Below are 18,322 nucleotides of genomic sequence, written 5' to 3'. Positions count from 1 at the left end.
GAATCTTGACCTCTTATTTTCAAAAATGTTTTTACTTAGAGCACATAAAATATATTGACAAAGTTTCATTATGAGCAGAATATAGGTTAATATGACTATGCTTATCCTTCAAAATCCATGGAGGAGATAGCTATATCTACAATGAGTAATTAAATAAACTAAGATTAAGTGCCAAGAATACTATTTTTAAATAATTTATAGTATTTTCTCCCTCAAGCTAAGTTTTATTATTAAAATACTCTTTGTGGGGAGAATGAAATTGTAAAAAGGTATAAGAATATATCAAATATAAACCTGAGAGAAAAATAAGTACTTTAAAATAACAAAAATTTTAAAAAAGCTACCACTTGTAAGACATTGTCAGCATCAGAGGTAGTAGAGACCATGGTTGACTTTTAGTTGGATTCTCAATACTTCATTTACTTATTGAACATCTGTGTATCCCTTGCACCACATTAGGCACTGGAGTACAAAGGCACTGTGATTCCTAGAATCCCTGTATCATCAAGGCATTCACAGTCCATGAGGGAGAGGACAGAGGTAAATATCAAATAATGAGAAAAAATATAGAATAGATGCCATTCTAATGGAACACTGTCTATTAACACTGGAAAGGAATAACAAAGGACATGGATGAAGCCTAAGCCATTTCTTCAGAGATGAGAAGCATTTTACCAGATAATCACAATGGGGAAAGTTATGCTAACATATAATGACAGAGAGACTGCTTAGGAAAGTAAGATAGTAAACATTATATATGTTAGGAACAAAGGCCGCATGTGACAGAATGGCAAGGAGATGAAAAGGTAAATTATTTCAATTCATAAAGGAACTTTTCCTTTCCCATTCTAAGGAATTTGGTCTAAAGAGCAAGCTGGGAATAAAAATGAGCTTTGCTTCTTATAACAATCAGTCTAAAAAAAAAAAAAAGATAAGTCTAGTGACTGTGAAGAAGTTGAATAAGAAAGGAAGGGTGAGGCGATAGGTTACTGCAGTAGTTCAGACATGCTATAGTAAAAGCCTAAACTAGGGCAAATATGCAAAGGGAGTCAATCTGAGAATAGCTGAAAAGTAGACTTGGACAGAACATGATCTCTAACTACAAGGAAAGGAAAGAATTTAGGATTTCCATCATGTTTCCATTTCAGAATTTTGGTCTAGGCCTGCCTGTGCCACAAATCAACCACGGGGTTCACTTAACCTTCAAGGACCCTGTTTCTTCACATACAACATGAAGGGATTGGACAAAATGTTCCCTGATGTCCCCTCCAGCTTAAAATACCTATTACTCTGACTGGTCAATACACATGTGCCTCATACTACTATGCTCAACTGAAATATAAGTCATTGTTCTTTTTACTTTATTCTCTTGCTCCACGTTTTTAACACAATTACACCAAAATTACCTGTGCTAAAAGAATGATATAAGAGGAAACACAAAGACATTTTTTCCATAAGACTAATCATTTCAATGCTGCTAGTTTTAATTACACTTCCAGTATCAGCAGTATTTTCATTCAGACAGAGTGGATGACTACTAGTCAACTACTAGTTTCACTAATAGTTTTTCAACTTAAACACACCATTAAAAAGTAGATATAATAGAGCATTTTCCTAAATACAACCCTAAGATTTTATCTGTCATGAAAATATTCTTTTGAGACATTACATCTCAAAATAATCAATTCCTTAAACACGTCAGTCAATAGATTAGTTCCTGAGTATGACTCAGATGCTTTGCTAACAGGCAAAACTCCTAGAATTATGTTTAATGATCGGCTATTTAAAACAATAAGTTTTGACTTTTCAGAGATATTTGGGGGAAGTAGTCTAAAGAATAACTTATTTTTTAATAACCTTAATTTCCACATCATTTAATAAAGAAATATTTAGTCATGGTACTGAATAAGCTCAATATTTTATACTATTTTTGCTAAATATTCTGAGGTATTTTCATAATAAAATTAAAGGAAGGATATTACAGTTTTTGAAAACTGCTTAAGTCAGACCACCCCCCGACAAATAATTCTAACATCTTAGAAATGAAGACAGTGAAGCCCAGAAGGGTTACGATCCTACTCAAGGTAATCTAGGTAGATTGGAGACTTTGCATTTTTGCTACTATTTTCTAATGAACCTAACTGCCTCAGTATTCTTAAAACATAAAGTCTATGTCAAATGCTGTCACAAATCACATCAGTGCGCTCTATTTTCCCTAGGCTTAGTAAGTAATCTCAATTCTCACCAAAGCCCTTGAACTTCAAAAGATCATCTAACTGCAAAAACATACATGACATTCATTTTGTACTTTCACAACTTAAATTATGGGGGCATTAAACTCAATATTGTACTATACTACAAACCAATGATAATTAAATAATACATCAAAGTCAAAATATTTGAATAATAAATTCTAAGATTTGATGATTATAAATAAAAAGTCTTCAAGTATACAAGATATAATAGAAACACCTTACAAAGCTGGTGAAGGGAAGAAAACTGCCAACCAGCATATGGTGAAGTTAGGATCTAAATTTTCGTTCTACTAAGAAATCACCTGAGAAAACTTTTTCATTTATTTATCAAGTGAAATTTTATTAAGACCCTAAAATATACCAAGCACTATTCTAAGCACTGGGGATGGAGTGTGTTGAACAAGAAAAATAAGATCCTATTCTCATGAAACTTACATCCTAGTAGCAAAACACAGGCAATAAACAAACAAGCAAAATATCAGATAATAAATGTTATGGAGAAAATGTTACCGAGGGTTACAAGATAAAGAATGACTAGGTAACCGCTTAAGATTAGATGATCAGCGAAGGCCTCATTAAGGAAATAATTTTCAGGTGAGCTCAAAATAACAAGAAAGGATCTACACACTCTAAGATTAGGACAGAAGAACATTCTCAGCACAGGAAACAGCATGTACAACGATCCCCAAATAGGCACCAACCTGGTGAGTTTGCAGAAGTAAGAAAAGGCCATGTGTCTGAAGCACAGTTAGTGAAAGCAAGGATGACTCAAGGTCAGAAAGAAAGGTGAAGGCCAGATCATACAGAGCCAAAGTTATCAGTCTGAACTTTTTATAGGTAGAAACCTGAATTTGAAGTTAGAACTACAGTAGTGTTAACTATGCTTTTTAATTATCAGAGTCTGGAACGGGACAATGAATTTCCATGAACAAACTCAGATGTTTTACCAAAGAGTCACATGATTTGTTTTACTCTGTCTTCAATTTTGGGAAACTAACTTTGATTGTAACAGATTGTAACAGAGTGTTACAATCTCTAACTACAATTTCCTTCAAATGTAATCAAATGATGTAAATATTAGTGTGCAACAGGAATTGAAGAAAAGTTCAGCTTCAGTACTGGCCCTCACTGTGTGTTAGGTGGGCATCTTAAGGTTCCTTCCAACTACAGAAAATTTTTAATTTACCCTAATCCTTATTTCAATAAAGACAGTGGTTTAAAACTCTAAATTCCTATAAATCCCTCAAGTTGACTGTATTATAATTACTTACTTTTGCCTCCCTGAATCCTAAGCTCCTTGATAGATAAGGCTGTCTCATAATTATGAATACTTCCCTGGAAATTTTAACCTTTCACTCTATAGTATATAGTTTAAAAGGCATCTATTTTTGAACTTTAGTGGATTAAAAAAAATAACAAAACTATACCTATTTGTTTTGCAGCCTGCAATATATCTTTTAAGTCTTCATTTACACTTTGCATTTCACTCTTCTCCAGCTTTTCATTCAAAAATTTTACAATCTTCATCCATGTCAGGTCCAAACCTACAGTTTGTTCATGAAGTTTAGACCGCTTCAACTGAAACAGACAGAATAATACAGAAACATACTGATTAAAGATTTTCTCAATTCTATCATTTATTACATATATTTTGCATTACATTATACAACTTGGCACTACCCACAAGAATTCAAAATTGTATCTACTCACATCCAAATTTACATCTCCCAGAAGGAGCTTTATTTAACTGTGATTTAAAAGAATCTCATTTGTTTAAAGATATGTTTTAAAAAAGGTTCTTTTTTTACAGTTTAATCACAATGAATACTCATTATGAAATAATTTTCATACGGCAAAGTAAAAAGCAAAATGTCCAACATCCAGATAACAATCGGTAACACCCCACATACCTCTTTTCCATTTTCCTGCTCGCTTTTTTTTTAAATTTATTTTTTAATTTATTTGTTTGTTTGTTTTTGGCTGTGTTGGGTCTTCGTTTCTGTGCGAGGGCTTTCAGTAGTTACGACAAGTGGGGGCCATTCTTCATCGCGGTGCATGGGCCTCTCACTATCGTAGCCTCTCTTGTTGCAGAGCACAGGCTCCAGATGCGCAGGCTCAGCAGTTGTGGCTCACGGGCCCAGTTGCTCCGTGGCATGTGGGATCTTCCCATACCAGGCCTCGAACCCGTGTCCCCTGCATTGGCAGGCAGATTCTCAACCACTGTGCCACCAGGGAAGGCCCCTCCTGCTCGTTTTTAACATAGCTTAAACCATACTGTATATAAGAACTTTATGTGATGCTTTTTGATGAAAGGCATTTAAAGAAAATAAGACTCCTATGACAGGTTCAATATATTCAAATCAGTATTGCTTTCCTAAGTCTGATCCTAGAACAAGTTAGGCATCCAGGGGATTCTTATCTATACACACACTTTCTTTGAGACTATAAATCTTTCCATTCTCAAGAACTGACACAGAAAGCAGTAAAAATTTTACTTCACATCATTGGACTTGATCCATGGATTAAACTTCATGATGTCTTGTGACCAAATGAAAAGTAGCAGGTCTGACAGAAAACTGTAATTTTCCTCTTGGTTCTATTGACAATATTCCTATTACTTTCATAATTCACTATTACTTCCCTGCCTCAGTTTTCTAAACTGAAATGGAGCTAATTAATCTGGGTTTACGGGGAGGAAAACAGGCAAATGTAGAGATGAAATAAGACTGGCCCAAAGTTGAATTGTTATAATGGGTCATAGGTACACAAAGCTTCACGTTACTTTTCTCTCTCTTTTGTATACGTTGGATATTTCCCAAGATAAAAAATTACATTAAAATGAGGCTCATTATATCTGCCACTTTCTTCCCCCAGAGGGGGAAAATGTGTTTAAAAGCCTACAAAAACAAATTGAATGACATGGGATGAGCATGTCGTCCTTATAACTTTCAAATTTTAAAATCTTCTGTTGCGTCTCTTATATAAAATAACTTGTAGGGCTTCCCTGGTGGCGCAGGGGTTGAGAGTCTGCCTGCCTATGCAGGGGACGCGGGTTTGTGCCCCAGTCCGGGAGGATCCCACATGCCGTGTAGCGGCTGGGCCCATGAGCCATGGCCACTGAGCCTGCGCGTCCGGAGCGTGTGCTCCGTAACGGCAGAGGCCACAACAGTGAGAGGCCCACGTACCGCAAAAAAATAAATAAATAAATAAAAAATAACTTGTAAAGGGCCTTGGTTAGGCAATGAGAGGAAATAATTCAAGTTTAAGATAGCAATATTAATTAACTGTATAGAATATATCCTTATTTTAATTGCTGTGAAAATGCAAAATAGCTCCCATCATAAAGAAGGTTAACTGTTTTGTGTGTAGCAAAATTCTGTACCATCATTAGAGGAAAAATCTACCTAAAGACTGTTACAAATCTTTTTTTCCTAGTATCAATCTTTCAGTGAAGCTATTAATTGTAAAACTGCATAAGGGCTTTAAGCAATAAAATTCCAACCTACTAGGAAACAATGTTAATATTCTACAAGAGTCAAATAAGGAGTCAGAAAAGGGACTGCTGTTTTTTAAAAAACAGCATAGGGCCAGTTCCTTCATATACTATATTAAATGGCTCATTCCTTCATATGCACAGTTCATGGACCCTTAGGCCTATTACATCCACAACCAATTATAAGGACAAGACAGAAGTGAATTATGAGACCAGCTACAGAGTTTAAAAGATTAATATTCACATTTGATAAGAATTTGACCAGAGATCTGAAAACTTACTCAGATGATCTAGAGGTAAATTACTGGATTAAATTACAAAATTAATTGAGGCAGGTATCTTAGGAACAGAAAAGTTAACAAAGGATTCAATATCATAGTTCTATTTGTTCTCTTTCACAATAAACTTGTAAGTGCTTAAGATAAGTATTCCCACAGCAAACATCAATATGCACATTCCCCTTCTTGGTATAATACCAAAAAAGGTAAAACTTTCCATTTTTAAAAATGCACACAAGGACTTCACTCGTGGTCCAGTGATTAAGAATCAGCCTTCTAATGCAGGGGACGCGAGTTAGATACCTGGTCGGGGAACTAAGATCCCGCAAGCTGCGGGGCAACTAAGCCTGCGCAACACAACTAGAGAGCCCAGGCACCAAACTACTGAGCCTGCGTGCCACAACGAGAGAAGCCTGTGCACCACAACAAAGACCCAATGCAGCCAAAAACAAACAAAAAAAAGCACACAGAATTGAGAAAACGAATGCCAAATATTTACCCGTATCTTATGTTTATAATGGTTTTCATCTAAAACGTTTACCTGTAAGTCAGTCACTTCTTCATTATAATTATCTTGCTTGGTGACATTTGAAAAGGAGCGCAAGGCTCCTGTGAGACGAGGTAAAGCCATCTATTATTCAATCAGCGATCCATACAACCAGAAGCCTGAAACTGAAACAAAACAAGATGATATTTATCTGTAGAGAGGAGGTGGGAGAGGTAATCAAATTCAACAAATTAGCCTGTATAAGAAAAAAAGAAACTAATTAGTTAAAAAGCAATTGCTACCAATGTTGAAAAATTCTCCTGACACATTTTCTACCCCAGTAGTTTATTTAATAATTCATTGGCTTATAGGTGAAAAAGAAACAGACAAAAAAAAACCCCACTTGTTTGTGGGTACTACCATAACATTCCTTCAAATGAATTCTACCAATTCCTAAGTACAGGTGTCAAATACTTTATTACTACAGCCAATAATATTGAGAGAGATAAAAGCACCTGCCCATCTTTTCTCCAATTTCATTTTACACTCACTGATTTCATTTCACATTATCCCTTACTTTCAGTCTCACTGGCTTTTTCTCTTCTTAAAGTATCAAGCATGTTTCCACCTACTTGCATTTGCATTACTTGGAATGTTCTACTGATCCTCATACAGCTGACTCCTTGACACAAAAGTCTTGGCTTAAAAGATGCCTCCTGAGATGGGGCCTTTTTTGACCACTCAATCTTAGACAGGGCAGCTACCCAGTTACTGTCTATCATAGTACAACATTTCAATTATTTTTATAGGCACTAATTAATATTTGACATTCTCTTATTTATTTACTTATTTATATATTGTCTTACCCCACAAAGAGTAAGCTTCATGACAAAAAAGACCTTCATTTCACTGATCTCCCCTAGCAAACAAAACAGTACTAAAATATTTTTGGCACTCATTAACTATTTGGTTAATAATAAAAGGAAGAAAACTGGAGAAAAGGAGACCATGATAACAGGGAGACTGAAGAATGAGAAAAGAATTAGAGCAGCTGAGGAAGGGGAGAATTCCCAGGGAAAGAAAGAAGTCAGGTAATCTGACCTAATCTTGTTTATATGCTAACAACTAAACAACTAATCTTTTGGCAAACAGACTAATTATATTTGCTATGAGGGGAGTCCTCATCTATGGAATACTCTTAGAGGGTTATCCTGGTTTAAGATAGCTTATTACAACAAAACTACAATGTTTATAAGGCATGACTGCCTGGAGAATGTCACATAAACTATGTAAGTCCCTAGTTCTCAAATAGGGATGATTTTGCCCCCGTTGGGACATTTGGCAATATCTGGTAACACTTTGGGATATCACATCTGGGGGGTTGGGAGGGTACTACTGTTTTCTGGTGGGTAGAGGCCAGTGATGCTGCTAAACATACTATAAGGCACAGGACAGCCTCCTCACAACAAAGAATTATCTAGCCCCAAATGTCAATAGTGCAGAGCTTATAAAAACCTACTCTAGTCTAAAACAGAGATGTTTTATAACCCAAACACTTCTCACAGTGTGAAAAGACCAACAAAACTCAATTAAGAGACCTCACTAATTGTTTGGGCCAAAGAGCATGTGTCTATTGTGAGACTGAAAGAAAGAACAACTAGGGGGACATATAGGATGTCTCAGACCACTCCTTGTTTCTGCTCTTCTTGATTGCATATACCCTTTGAAGTTATTACAAAGCTTAATACTTGGAAAAATCTCTGGCTCCTATATTAGTGTAATTAGATATAAGATAACTGTATGAAATGTTTAACAAAATAAGAGAGAATTTAAAAATAATGAATAATAATAAAATGACTAGGCAAATTTGAAAATATAACTTTTAAAAATAAATACTTGTTAAATTAAAAACTATCAATATATAAGTTAAACAATAGATTAAATACAGTGAAAAGTGGTGACCTGAAAGAGAGATCTGAAGAAATAACCCAGTATGCTGTTACAACTAGACAAAGTATACATTAAGTAGATCAAAGAGAAACAAGTCCAAATATATCGATACTCACAATAAATGTAAATGAATTAATCTTAACACCCAAAAGATTGACAGACTGAATTACTAAACAGCAATCAAGTAAACACTAGAGCTATACCTAAAATAGGACAGAGAAAGGTTGAAAGTTAAGAGATAGAATAAGATCCTCCTATAAATAATAACCAAAAGTAGCTGTAAATAATAACCAAATAAATAATAATAATATTTGGTTAAATAATAACCAAAAGTAGCTGGTGGCTATATCAATAGTATCAGATCAGACAAAATAGACTCTAAAAACGAAAGGTATTATTAGGGATGGGGGGAAAAAAACAAAAAAAACCCACTTCTCTACATAATAAGAAAAGATACAGCTCACTAAGAAGGTATAAAACTTTTGAATTTGCATGCCCTGATGGAATAGCCTCAAAATAGTTAAAACAAATAGACCTCCAAAAGAAAGTAACAAGTCCAACATCAAAGTGAAAGTTCAATAATTGATTAACTATTGATAGGTCAAATCAACAAAAATTCAACCAAAAATAGGGAACTTGAGCCGTGAAATTAGTAAATTTAACCTAACATATATGAAAATATATATTCTTTTCAACACTTGTAACAATTTTAAATGGTCTATGTATACGAGGCCATAAAGTAAATCTCAACAAATTTCAAAAAATAAGTATCATATAGATCAGGGGTCAACAAACTTTGCAGAAAGAGAGTAAATACTTAGGTTTGGCAGGCCACACGCAGTCTCTGCTGTATAATCTTTGCTTTTTTTTTTTCTTTAAAAAAACAAAACAAACAAAAAAACACCATTCTTGGGCTCAGGGTGACCATATTAGTCTGCTGACCCCTGATATAGCTCATATTTTCTGAGCAAAATACAATTAGATTAGAAATCAGAAACATAAAAGATTAAAAAACATAGATGATTGCATTACAAATCTGTAAGGAAATGGTATGAGAATGGCTGGGGCAAAAAATGGATGGATTATCCACACCACACTGAAGAACTTTAATCAGAAAAGTAAAATGATCCAATTTGCAAATAAACTCCCTAGCTAGCTGACTTCAAATTTCAAGTATCCATTGGGAATGAATTTAGGAGAGCATTTCTGGAAACGAGATGATTCCGAGAACCACATCTGGATTTTTCTAACACTAGATAACGTACTTTCTGGAGCATCTGGAAGAAGAAATGAAAGTAGGAGTCAGTGGACAGCAAAGAGACTCTCAAACTTTAGTGTGCATCAAAGTCACCAGAGGGCTTCTCAAATTGCTAAGCCCCACCACCCTATTCTTCACCTCCAAGTTTCTGATTCAGCAGATCAGATGGCACTGTGATGGGGCACAAAAATTTTATATTTCCAACACATTCTCCAGTGATGCAGCAGGTCAAGGACCATACTTTGAGAACCAGTTTTAGAGATAGTATCTTTTATTCTGAAGTCACCATTCAATTTTGTCTCAAATCAATAGTAACCAAGGAGTTTCCGTCTATACTAAGAATTGGGTGGCTTGAGTTAGGTTGCATAATCTGCTTCCCAGCAGTCTTTCTCAACAAGGTCTTACTGAAAGTGAACTGAATGACTTTTTTCTCAATTCTCCTACAGATGGAACATATCACAGGTCTGGGCTGGAAGTACAGAATTTAGTGTTATCACTTCAACGTAGTTAAAATCATGGATGAACATATTCCTTTAAGTCAAATTATTTATATATATAAGCCTGTGGACCCTCTCCCTAAGAAAATAGACATATACACATATAAACATTTTGTAATCCATTTCAGAGGCTGCATGAATGTCATGAAACCTATCCATGTACCCCAAAAAACCTCTTGAGAGTAGACAGTACAGGGCCAAGGACAGCGTCCTAAGAGATCAGCAAAGAGCTGTCATATGAAGAAAGTGGTATCACATGAAAAAAGAAAGTTTCAGATGTCATGCTAGAGAGTCCAGTGTACTTAGCCACTCTCAAGTCTTAGATGACTTTAGTACACATAGTTTCAAAAAAAATGGTCAGTGAAAGAAAATTTCAGTGGGTGAAAGATAAATGGAGGGCTTCTCTGGTGGCACAGTGGTTAAGAATCCGCCTGCCAACGCAGGGGACATGGGTCCGAGCCCTGGTCTGGGAAGATCCCCCATGCTGCAGAGCAACTAAGCCCGCGAGCCACAACTACTGAAGCCCGTGCACCTAGAGCCCGTGCTCCACAACAAGAGAAGCCACTGCAATGAGAAGCCCGTGCACCACAAGAAGAGTAACCCCTGCTCGCCACAACTAGAGAAAGCCCGTGCGCAGCAACAAAGACCCAACGCAGCCAAAAATAAAAATAAAATTTATTTAAAGAAAAGATAAACAGAAAGGGAAGAAATGGGGAAATAAAATGGGTACTAGCTACTCTTTCAAGGAACTTGGTTGAAAAGAAAAGGAGAAGAGGCAAGAAATAGCAAAATGCATGCTGTTGAGAGTTTTTAGAAATACAGGAGAGAGTTGAGCACAATTCTATAATCAGAGTAGAGCCAATAGAGAAAGAGAGAGGTTGAATAACCAGAAGAAAGACTATGACTTAGGGGAGCCGGGTCCCTGAGAACGCAGGAGAGAGAATCATGGTTCTAGTGATAAGACTTGGATGGAAGGATGAACATGGAGGGATGGATGAGTCAAAGTGCAGATATGTTTGTAATATGGGAAGCAGAAGGTGAATGGGGGAGAAAAAATATGGTAAAAGAGAGTTCCACCAAAATGACTCCTATTTTCTTTGAGATCTGCCAAGACTATTCAAAAGAAGATGAGATGGAATTTTTAAAGACAGAGGCAAAAGTTTGACCTTACCACCAAAAATGAGAGGAAATTGATTAATAAACCATAAAAGGATTTTTCAGGTGGCAAATGAATGCTCATCTCATACCGGAAACCATAAATTTAGAATGGCAACAATCTGGCAAAGGAATGAAGGTTGGTATTATAGAGGGTTAAGGCTTTATAACACAGGGACAGTAGGAAGACAGTGGAGCCTAAATGATGCAAATGATTAAGTGCTGGATTTGAGATCCAAAGGAAAGGAAAAAACATTCACCTAGGAGGTCTTAAAGATACAACGTCATAATGTTTATGGTTAAAATTTCTGATATATAAGACACAGTGAATGCTCATCAAGATAAACTGGCCTGCAAAGCAATTGTTACCACAGTAATTTCTATTCCACATTTAGCGTGGCCTACTAAATGACAAATGCACACATAAAAAGATCCCTCCGAACAAATACAATTGCTAAAAGACTGAAACCCTAAAAGTCAATATTTTCCTGTTGGCCTGAAGTAACCCCCACTATGGTTATCTGAATGAATCTTTACAGTGATTAGATATATGTACAGATAAAAAGGAACTGTCTTGAAGAAGTTAACTGCCCTTTGTAACATTCAAATAGGGAAGATAAAAATTTGACAGTAATGCATTTCCCTTTGTGAAATGATATTAACCAATAATGAGTAAGTTAGAATTCTAGTACATATTATTTTGAAGTATCACATAAAAAATTGTAGGATTTATTCTTCATATTCCAAACCTGTGCTTCTCAAGTCTAAAAAGGGTCTAACAGATTGATAGCAACTTTAGGAAAATATAATTACAGTATTTTTAATTATAAAAAATTAACAAAAACTCCAGAAGAGACAAACCGTATTTCCTAATGAGTATAAAGCCAAGCAATTACTTGTTGGTGATCATGGATACCAGGTAATTATTAGGAAGAAAAAAGAAAAAGTAAAAGGGATATAATGTAGGTAAGGAATAAAAACACTGAAAAGACGGAGTGGCCTACGAATGGAGTAAAAATTAGAATTTAAAATTTCAATACTTAAAATAAAATTATATGCCCACAAACCATATCGTTAAAAAAAGTAAGCTAAAATATTTATATTTTAATTCACCAGTTTAAAAAATCGAGCCGTGGGCTTCACTGGTTGGGAATCTGCCTGCCAGTGCAGGCGACACGGGTTCGAGCCCTGGTCCAGGAAGATGCCATATGCCACGGAGCAACTAAGCCCGTGCGCCACAACTACTGAGCCTGCGCTCTAGAGCCCACTCGCCACAACTACTGAAGCCCACACGCCTACAGCCCGTGCTCCGCAACAAGAGAAGCCACCACAATGAGAAGCCTGTGCACCGCAAGGAAGAGTGGCCCCCGCTCGCCACAACTAGAGAAAGCCCACGTGCAGCAACGAAGACCCAACACAGCCAAAAATAAATAAAGTAAATTTATTTTTAAAAAGTTAAAAAAATCAAGTTGTGATATAGTTTACACTGTTTAGATCAGAATTCAGAAAACATCAGCCTTAATAGCCTTAATATATGTAAAACATTATATATATAATCCTCTATTATGTCATTTCAAAATGGGGTGGTTTTTTTCATGGTAAATCCTATAGAAAATTTTAACTTAATCATATTGAACTTGTATTCCTTACTTTTATTGTACTTTATTGCCACCAACTGGTTAATGTAGTGGAATCACATTACAGGTGCATTTAATTATTTGAAACAATCAAACATAAGAGGCCAAATATAAGGCATAGACAGACATAAACAGTAATATTAGAGATTCTGTCCACTATTTCATGTACTCAATACATGCTCTAGAGTGAATGGGGGTGAGCAACAAGAATATGATGCTCTCTTAATCTGTTTCAATCACTACATGCATAACAAACTGAGAATCTCGCTGCACTGCATGACTCCAATGTTTAAAACTAAGCTCCCTTTTAAAAAAATATACAACATGGCCATTAAACACAAGCCAACTTTTTCATCTGGTGCACCCTCAGAAACTGTGATATGTTCCAAGTTTGGAGGAAAAACGTGGCTGCATACAACACATTGAGAGACAGTATGTTGTGACAACCTGGTGTCCTCCTAAAGAATTTTCAAGGGAAATTTTAACTATTTATAGTTTCCAGCCAACAAGTTCACTTTAGATCCTAACTCATTCTTAAGCATGAAGCAACTGCTCTTGAATAGTTTCCAGTCAAATTAGAACACACTCAGAGCATGGAGAACAGAGAAAGAAAGGGACAGATGATTAAGTATATACATATATACTTTTTGTATAAATCAAAATCTATAATGGCTTGTTAAGAATAAAATTTATCTAAATGAGATTGTTGTTCTCTAACTTTTCCCTCCAATTACTTACTTATATCAACTCCAGGTTTCCCATCCAAAAGTGGGGGAGAAAACCTAGCCAGGCCCATAACTATAAACCAGAGTCTACAGAAGACCCCCATGGTTATATTTTAACAAAGGATAAGAAAAGTTTTCTTTTAAATGTTCTTGCGAAAGTAAGAGGCTAGAATAACGTATCAGCACAGATGAGAACAAGAATAGTAAGAAAGAACATCCCACAAGGAACAAACCAGCACACAATATTGTAGAGAACACATGGAGGAGACCCACAACATACGAGGCAGCACATATTTCCATTCCAGTGAAAAAGGTCTGGGGCCAGATTAGCTGACAAAGGCAACATTCTCATTCCATCCCAATCTATGGGCCTCTTAAAGACAGACCCAAGGAATTTGTGCCTGTCCCCTAATAAGCCCTGAAAAGATTAATTTGAATTGAAACCTCTCAGGAGGTACCCTCATACACCAAACCAAAGCTCAAGTGATGCTCTGGAGCAAGCCTTAGCTGTTTAGAGAAAGAATTATCATGACTTTGTACACTTATTTGTTCCTCTGTACCACAATTATACGGAACACCACTACATTCCCGAATATGAGCTCTGGTGATCTTTTAGAAATCTGATGCAAGTTTTTATACTCAAACAACTAGGATTATATACTCCAAATCCAAAAAAGTATTTATCAAAGGATATGATGGCTTTGATCTTTACTCACTGTTGTATGCATAGTAAATTTTTTTTAACATCTTTATTGGAGTATAACAGCTTTACAATGCTGTGTTAGTTTCTGCACTACAAGAAACTGAATCAGCTATACATATACATATATCCCCATATGCCCTCCCTGTTGCGACTCCCTCCCACACTCCCTATCCCACCCCTCTAGGTGGTCACAAAACACCGAGCTGATCTCCCTGTACTATGTGGCTGCTTCCCACTAGCTATCTATTTTACATTTGGTAGTGTATATATGTCAGCTACTCTCTCATTTCAATCCAGTTTACCTTCCCCCTCCCCGTGTCCTCAAGTCCATTCTCTATCTGTGTCTTTATTCCTGTCCTGCCCCTAGGTTCTTCAGAACCACTTTTTTTTTTGATTCTATATATATATATGTATTAGCCTACAGTATTTGTTTTTCTCTGTCTGACTTACTTCACTCTGTATGACAGACTCTAGGTTCATCCACCTCACTACAAATAACTCAATTTCGTTTCTATTTATGGCTGAGTAATATTCCACTGTATATATGTGCCACATCTTCTTTATCCATTCATCACTTGATGGACACTTAGGTTGCTTCCATGTCCTGGCTATTGTAAATAGTGCTGCAATGAACATTGTGGTACATGACTCTTTTTGAATTATGGTTTTCTCAGGGTATATGCCCAGTACTGCGATTGCTGGGTCGTATGGTAGTTCTATTTTTAGTTTTTTAAGGAACCTCCATACTGTTCTCCCTAGTGGCTGCATCAGTTTACATTCCCACCAACTGTGCGAGAGGGTTTCCTTTTCTCCACACTCTCTCCAGCATTTATTCTTTGTAGACTTTTTGAAGTTGGCCATTCTGACCAGTGTGAGGTGATATCTCATTGTAGTTTTGATTTGCATTTCTCTAATGATTAGTGATGTTGAGTATCCTTTCGTATGTTTGATGGCAATCTGTATATCTTCTTTGGAGAAATGTCTACTCAGTCTTCTGCCCATTTTTGGATTTTTTTTTTTTTTTTTTTGATATTGAGCTGCATGAGCTGCTTGTATATTTTGGAGATTAATCCTTTGTCAGTTGCTTCATTTGCAAATATTTTCTCCCATTCTGAGGGTTGTCTTTTCGTCTTGTTTAAGGTTTCCTTTGTTGTGCAAAAGCTTTTAAATTTCATTAGGTTCCATTTGTTTATTTTTGTTTTTATTTCCCTCTCTCTAGGAGGTGGGTGAAAAAGGATCTTGCTATGATTTATGTCATGAGTATTCTGCCTATGTTTTCCTCTAAGAGTTTTATAGTGCCTGGCCTTATATTTAGGTCTTTAATCCATTTTGAGTTTATTTTTGTGTATGGTGTTAGGAAGTGTACTAATTTCATTCTTTTACATGTAGCTGTCCAGTTTTTCCAGCACAGCTTATTAAAGGGGCTCTCTTTTCTCCACTGTTTATACTTGACTCCTTTATCAAAGATGAGGTAACCATAGCTGCACGGGTTTATCTCTGGGCTTTCTACCCTGTTCCATTGATCTATATTTCTGTTTTTGTGCCAGTACCATACTGTCTTGATTACCGTACCTTTGTAGTATAGTCTGAAGTCAGGGAGCCTGATTCCTCCAGCTCCGTTTTTCTTTCTCAAGGTTGCTTTGGCTATTGGGGGTCTTTTGTATCTCCGTACAAATTGTGAAATTTTTTTTTCTACTTCTGTGAAAACTGCCATTGGTAGTTTGATAAAGATTGCAATGAATCTGTCAATTGCTCTGGGTAGTACAGTCCTTTTCACAATGTTGATTATTCCAATCCAAGAACATGGTATATCTCTCCATCTCTTTGTATCGTCTTTAATTTATTTCATCAGTGTCTTATACTTTTCTGCATACAGATCATTTGTCTCTTTAGGTAGATTTATTCCTAGGCATTTTATTCTTTTTGTTGCAATGGTAAATGGGAGTGTTTCCTTAATTTCTCTTTCAGATTTTTTATCATTAGTATATGGGAATGCAACTGTTTTCTGTGCATTACTTCTGTATCCTGCTACTTTACCAAATTCATTGATTAGCTCTAGTAGTTTTCTGGTAGCATCTTTAGGATTCTCTATGTATAGTATCATGTCATCTGCAAACAGTGACAGTTTTATTTCTTCTTTGCCGATTTGGATTTCTTTTATTTCTTTTTCATCTCTGACTGCTGTGGCTAAAACTTCCAAAACGATGTTGAATAATACTGGTGAGAGTGGGCAACCTTGTCTTGGTCTGATCTTAGTGGAAATGGTGTCAGTTTTTCACCACTGAGAAGGATGTTGGCTGTGGGTTTGTCATATATGGCCTTTATTATGTTGAGGTAAGTTCCTTTATGCCTACTTTCTGGTGGGTTTTTATCATAAATGAGTATTGAATTTTGTTGAAAGCTTTTTCTGCATCTATTGAGATGATCATATGGTTTTTCTCCTTCAATTTGTTAATATGGCTTATCACATTGATTGATTTGCATATATTGAAGAATCCTTGCATTCCTGGAATAAACCCCACTTGATCATGCTGTATGATCCTTTTAATAGGCTGTTGGATTCTGTTTGCTAGTATTTTGTTGAGGATTTTTGCATCTATGTTCATCAGTGATATTGGCCTGTAGTTTTCTTTTTTGTGACATCTTTGTCTAGTTTTGGTATCAGGGTAATGGTGGCCTCGTAGAATGAGTTTGGGAGTGTTCCTCCCTCTGCTATATTTTGGAAGAGTTTGAGAAGGATAGGTGTTAGCTCTTCTCTAAACGTTTGATAGAATTCGCCTGTGAAGCCATCTGGTCCTGGGCTTTTGTCTGTTGGAAGACTTTTAATCACAGTTTCAATTTCTGTGCTTGTGATTGGTCTGTTTTTATTTTATATTTCTTCCTGGTTCAGTCTCGGAAGGTTGTGCTTTTCTAAGAATTTGTCCATTTCTTCCAAGTTGTCCATTTTATTGGCATAGAGTTGCTTGTAGTAATCTCTCATGATCCTTTGTATTTCTGCAGTGTCAGTTGTTCCTTCCTTTTCATTTCTAATTCTGATTTGAGTCTTCTCCCTTTTTTTCTTGATAAGTCTGGCTAATGGTTTATCAATTTTGCTTATCTTCCCAAAGAACCAGCTTTTAGTTTTACTGATATTTGCTACTGTTTTCTTCTTTTTCATTAATTTTGATCTGATCCTTATGATTTCTTTCCTCCTGCTAACTTTGGGGGTTTTTTTGTTCTTCTTTCTCTAATTGCTTTAGGTGTAATGTTAGGTTGTTTATTTGAGATGTTTCTTGTTTCTTAAGGTAGGATTGTATTGCTATAAACTTCCCTTGTAGAAGTGCTTTTGCTGCATCCCATAGGTTTTGGGTCGTCGTGTTTTTATTGTCATTTGTTTCTAGTTATTTTTTGATTTCCTCTTTGATTTCTTCAGTGAACTCTTGGTTATTAGTAGTGTATTTTTTAGCTTCCATGTGTTTGTATTTTTTATAGTTTTTTTTCCTGTAACTGATATCTAATCTTAAGGCATTATGGTTGGAAAAGAAACTTGATATGATTTGAATTTTCTTAAATTTACCAAGCCTTGGTTTGTGACCCAAGATATGATCTACCCTGGAAAATGTCCCATGAGCACTTGAGAAGAAAGTACATTCTGTTGTTGTTGGATGGAATGTCCTATACATATCAATTAAGTCCATCTTGTTTAATATGTCATTTAAAGCTTGTGTTTCTTCATTTACTTTCATTTTGGATGATCTGTCCATTGGTGAAAGTGTGGTGTTAAAGTCCTCTACTATTATTGTGTTACTGTCAATTTCCCCGTTTATGGCTGTTAGCATTTGCCTTATGTACTGAGGTGCTCCTATGTTGGGTGCATAAATATTTACAGTTGTTATATCTTCTTC

At 35.9% G+C, this 18,322-nt stretch overlaps 1 protein-coding gene across 4 annotated transcripts in view; it reads right to left on the bottom strand.

Moving 5' to 3' along the window:
- Positions 1 to 18,322, bottom strand: part of ASCC3 (activating signal cointegrator 1 complex subunit 3) — a 331,462-nt gene that overhangs the window by 299,547 nt on the left and 13,593 nt on the right. For all 4 annotated transcript variants that reach the window (XM_033418763.2, XM_033418760.2, XM_033418762.2 and 1 more), the window contains exons 2-3: positions 6,568 to 6,698; positions 3,683 to 3,833 (exon numbers count right to left, since the gene is read on the bottom strand). In XM_033418763.2, coding sequence (XP_033274654.1) covers positions 3,683 to 3,833; positions 6,568 to 6,657 — 241 coding nt within the window. In that variant the 5' untranslated portion in view covers positions 6,658 to 6,698. The remainder of the gene's footprint in view (positions 1 to 3,682; positions 3,834 to 6,567; positions 6,699 to 18,322) is intronic.

The sequence above is a fragment of the Orcinus orca genome, chromosome 12 (assembly GCF_937001465.1).
Source record: "Orcinus orca chromosome 12, mOrcOrc1.1, whole genome shotgun sequence".
Taxonomy (NCBI): Eukaryota; Metazoa; Chordata; class Mammalia; order Artiodactyla; family Delphinidae; genus Orcinus; species Orcinus orca.
Note: the sequence above shows the minus strand (reverse complement) of the source record. Positions and strands in the feature narration are given on the sequence as shown.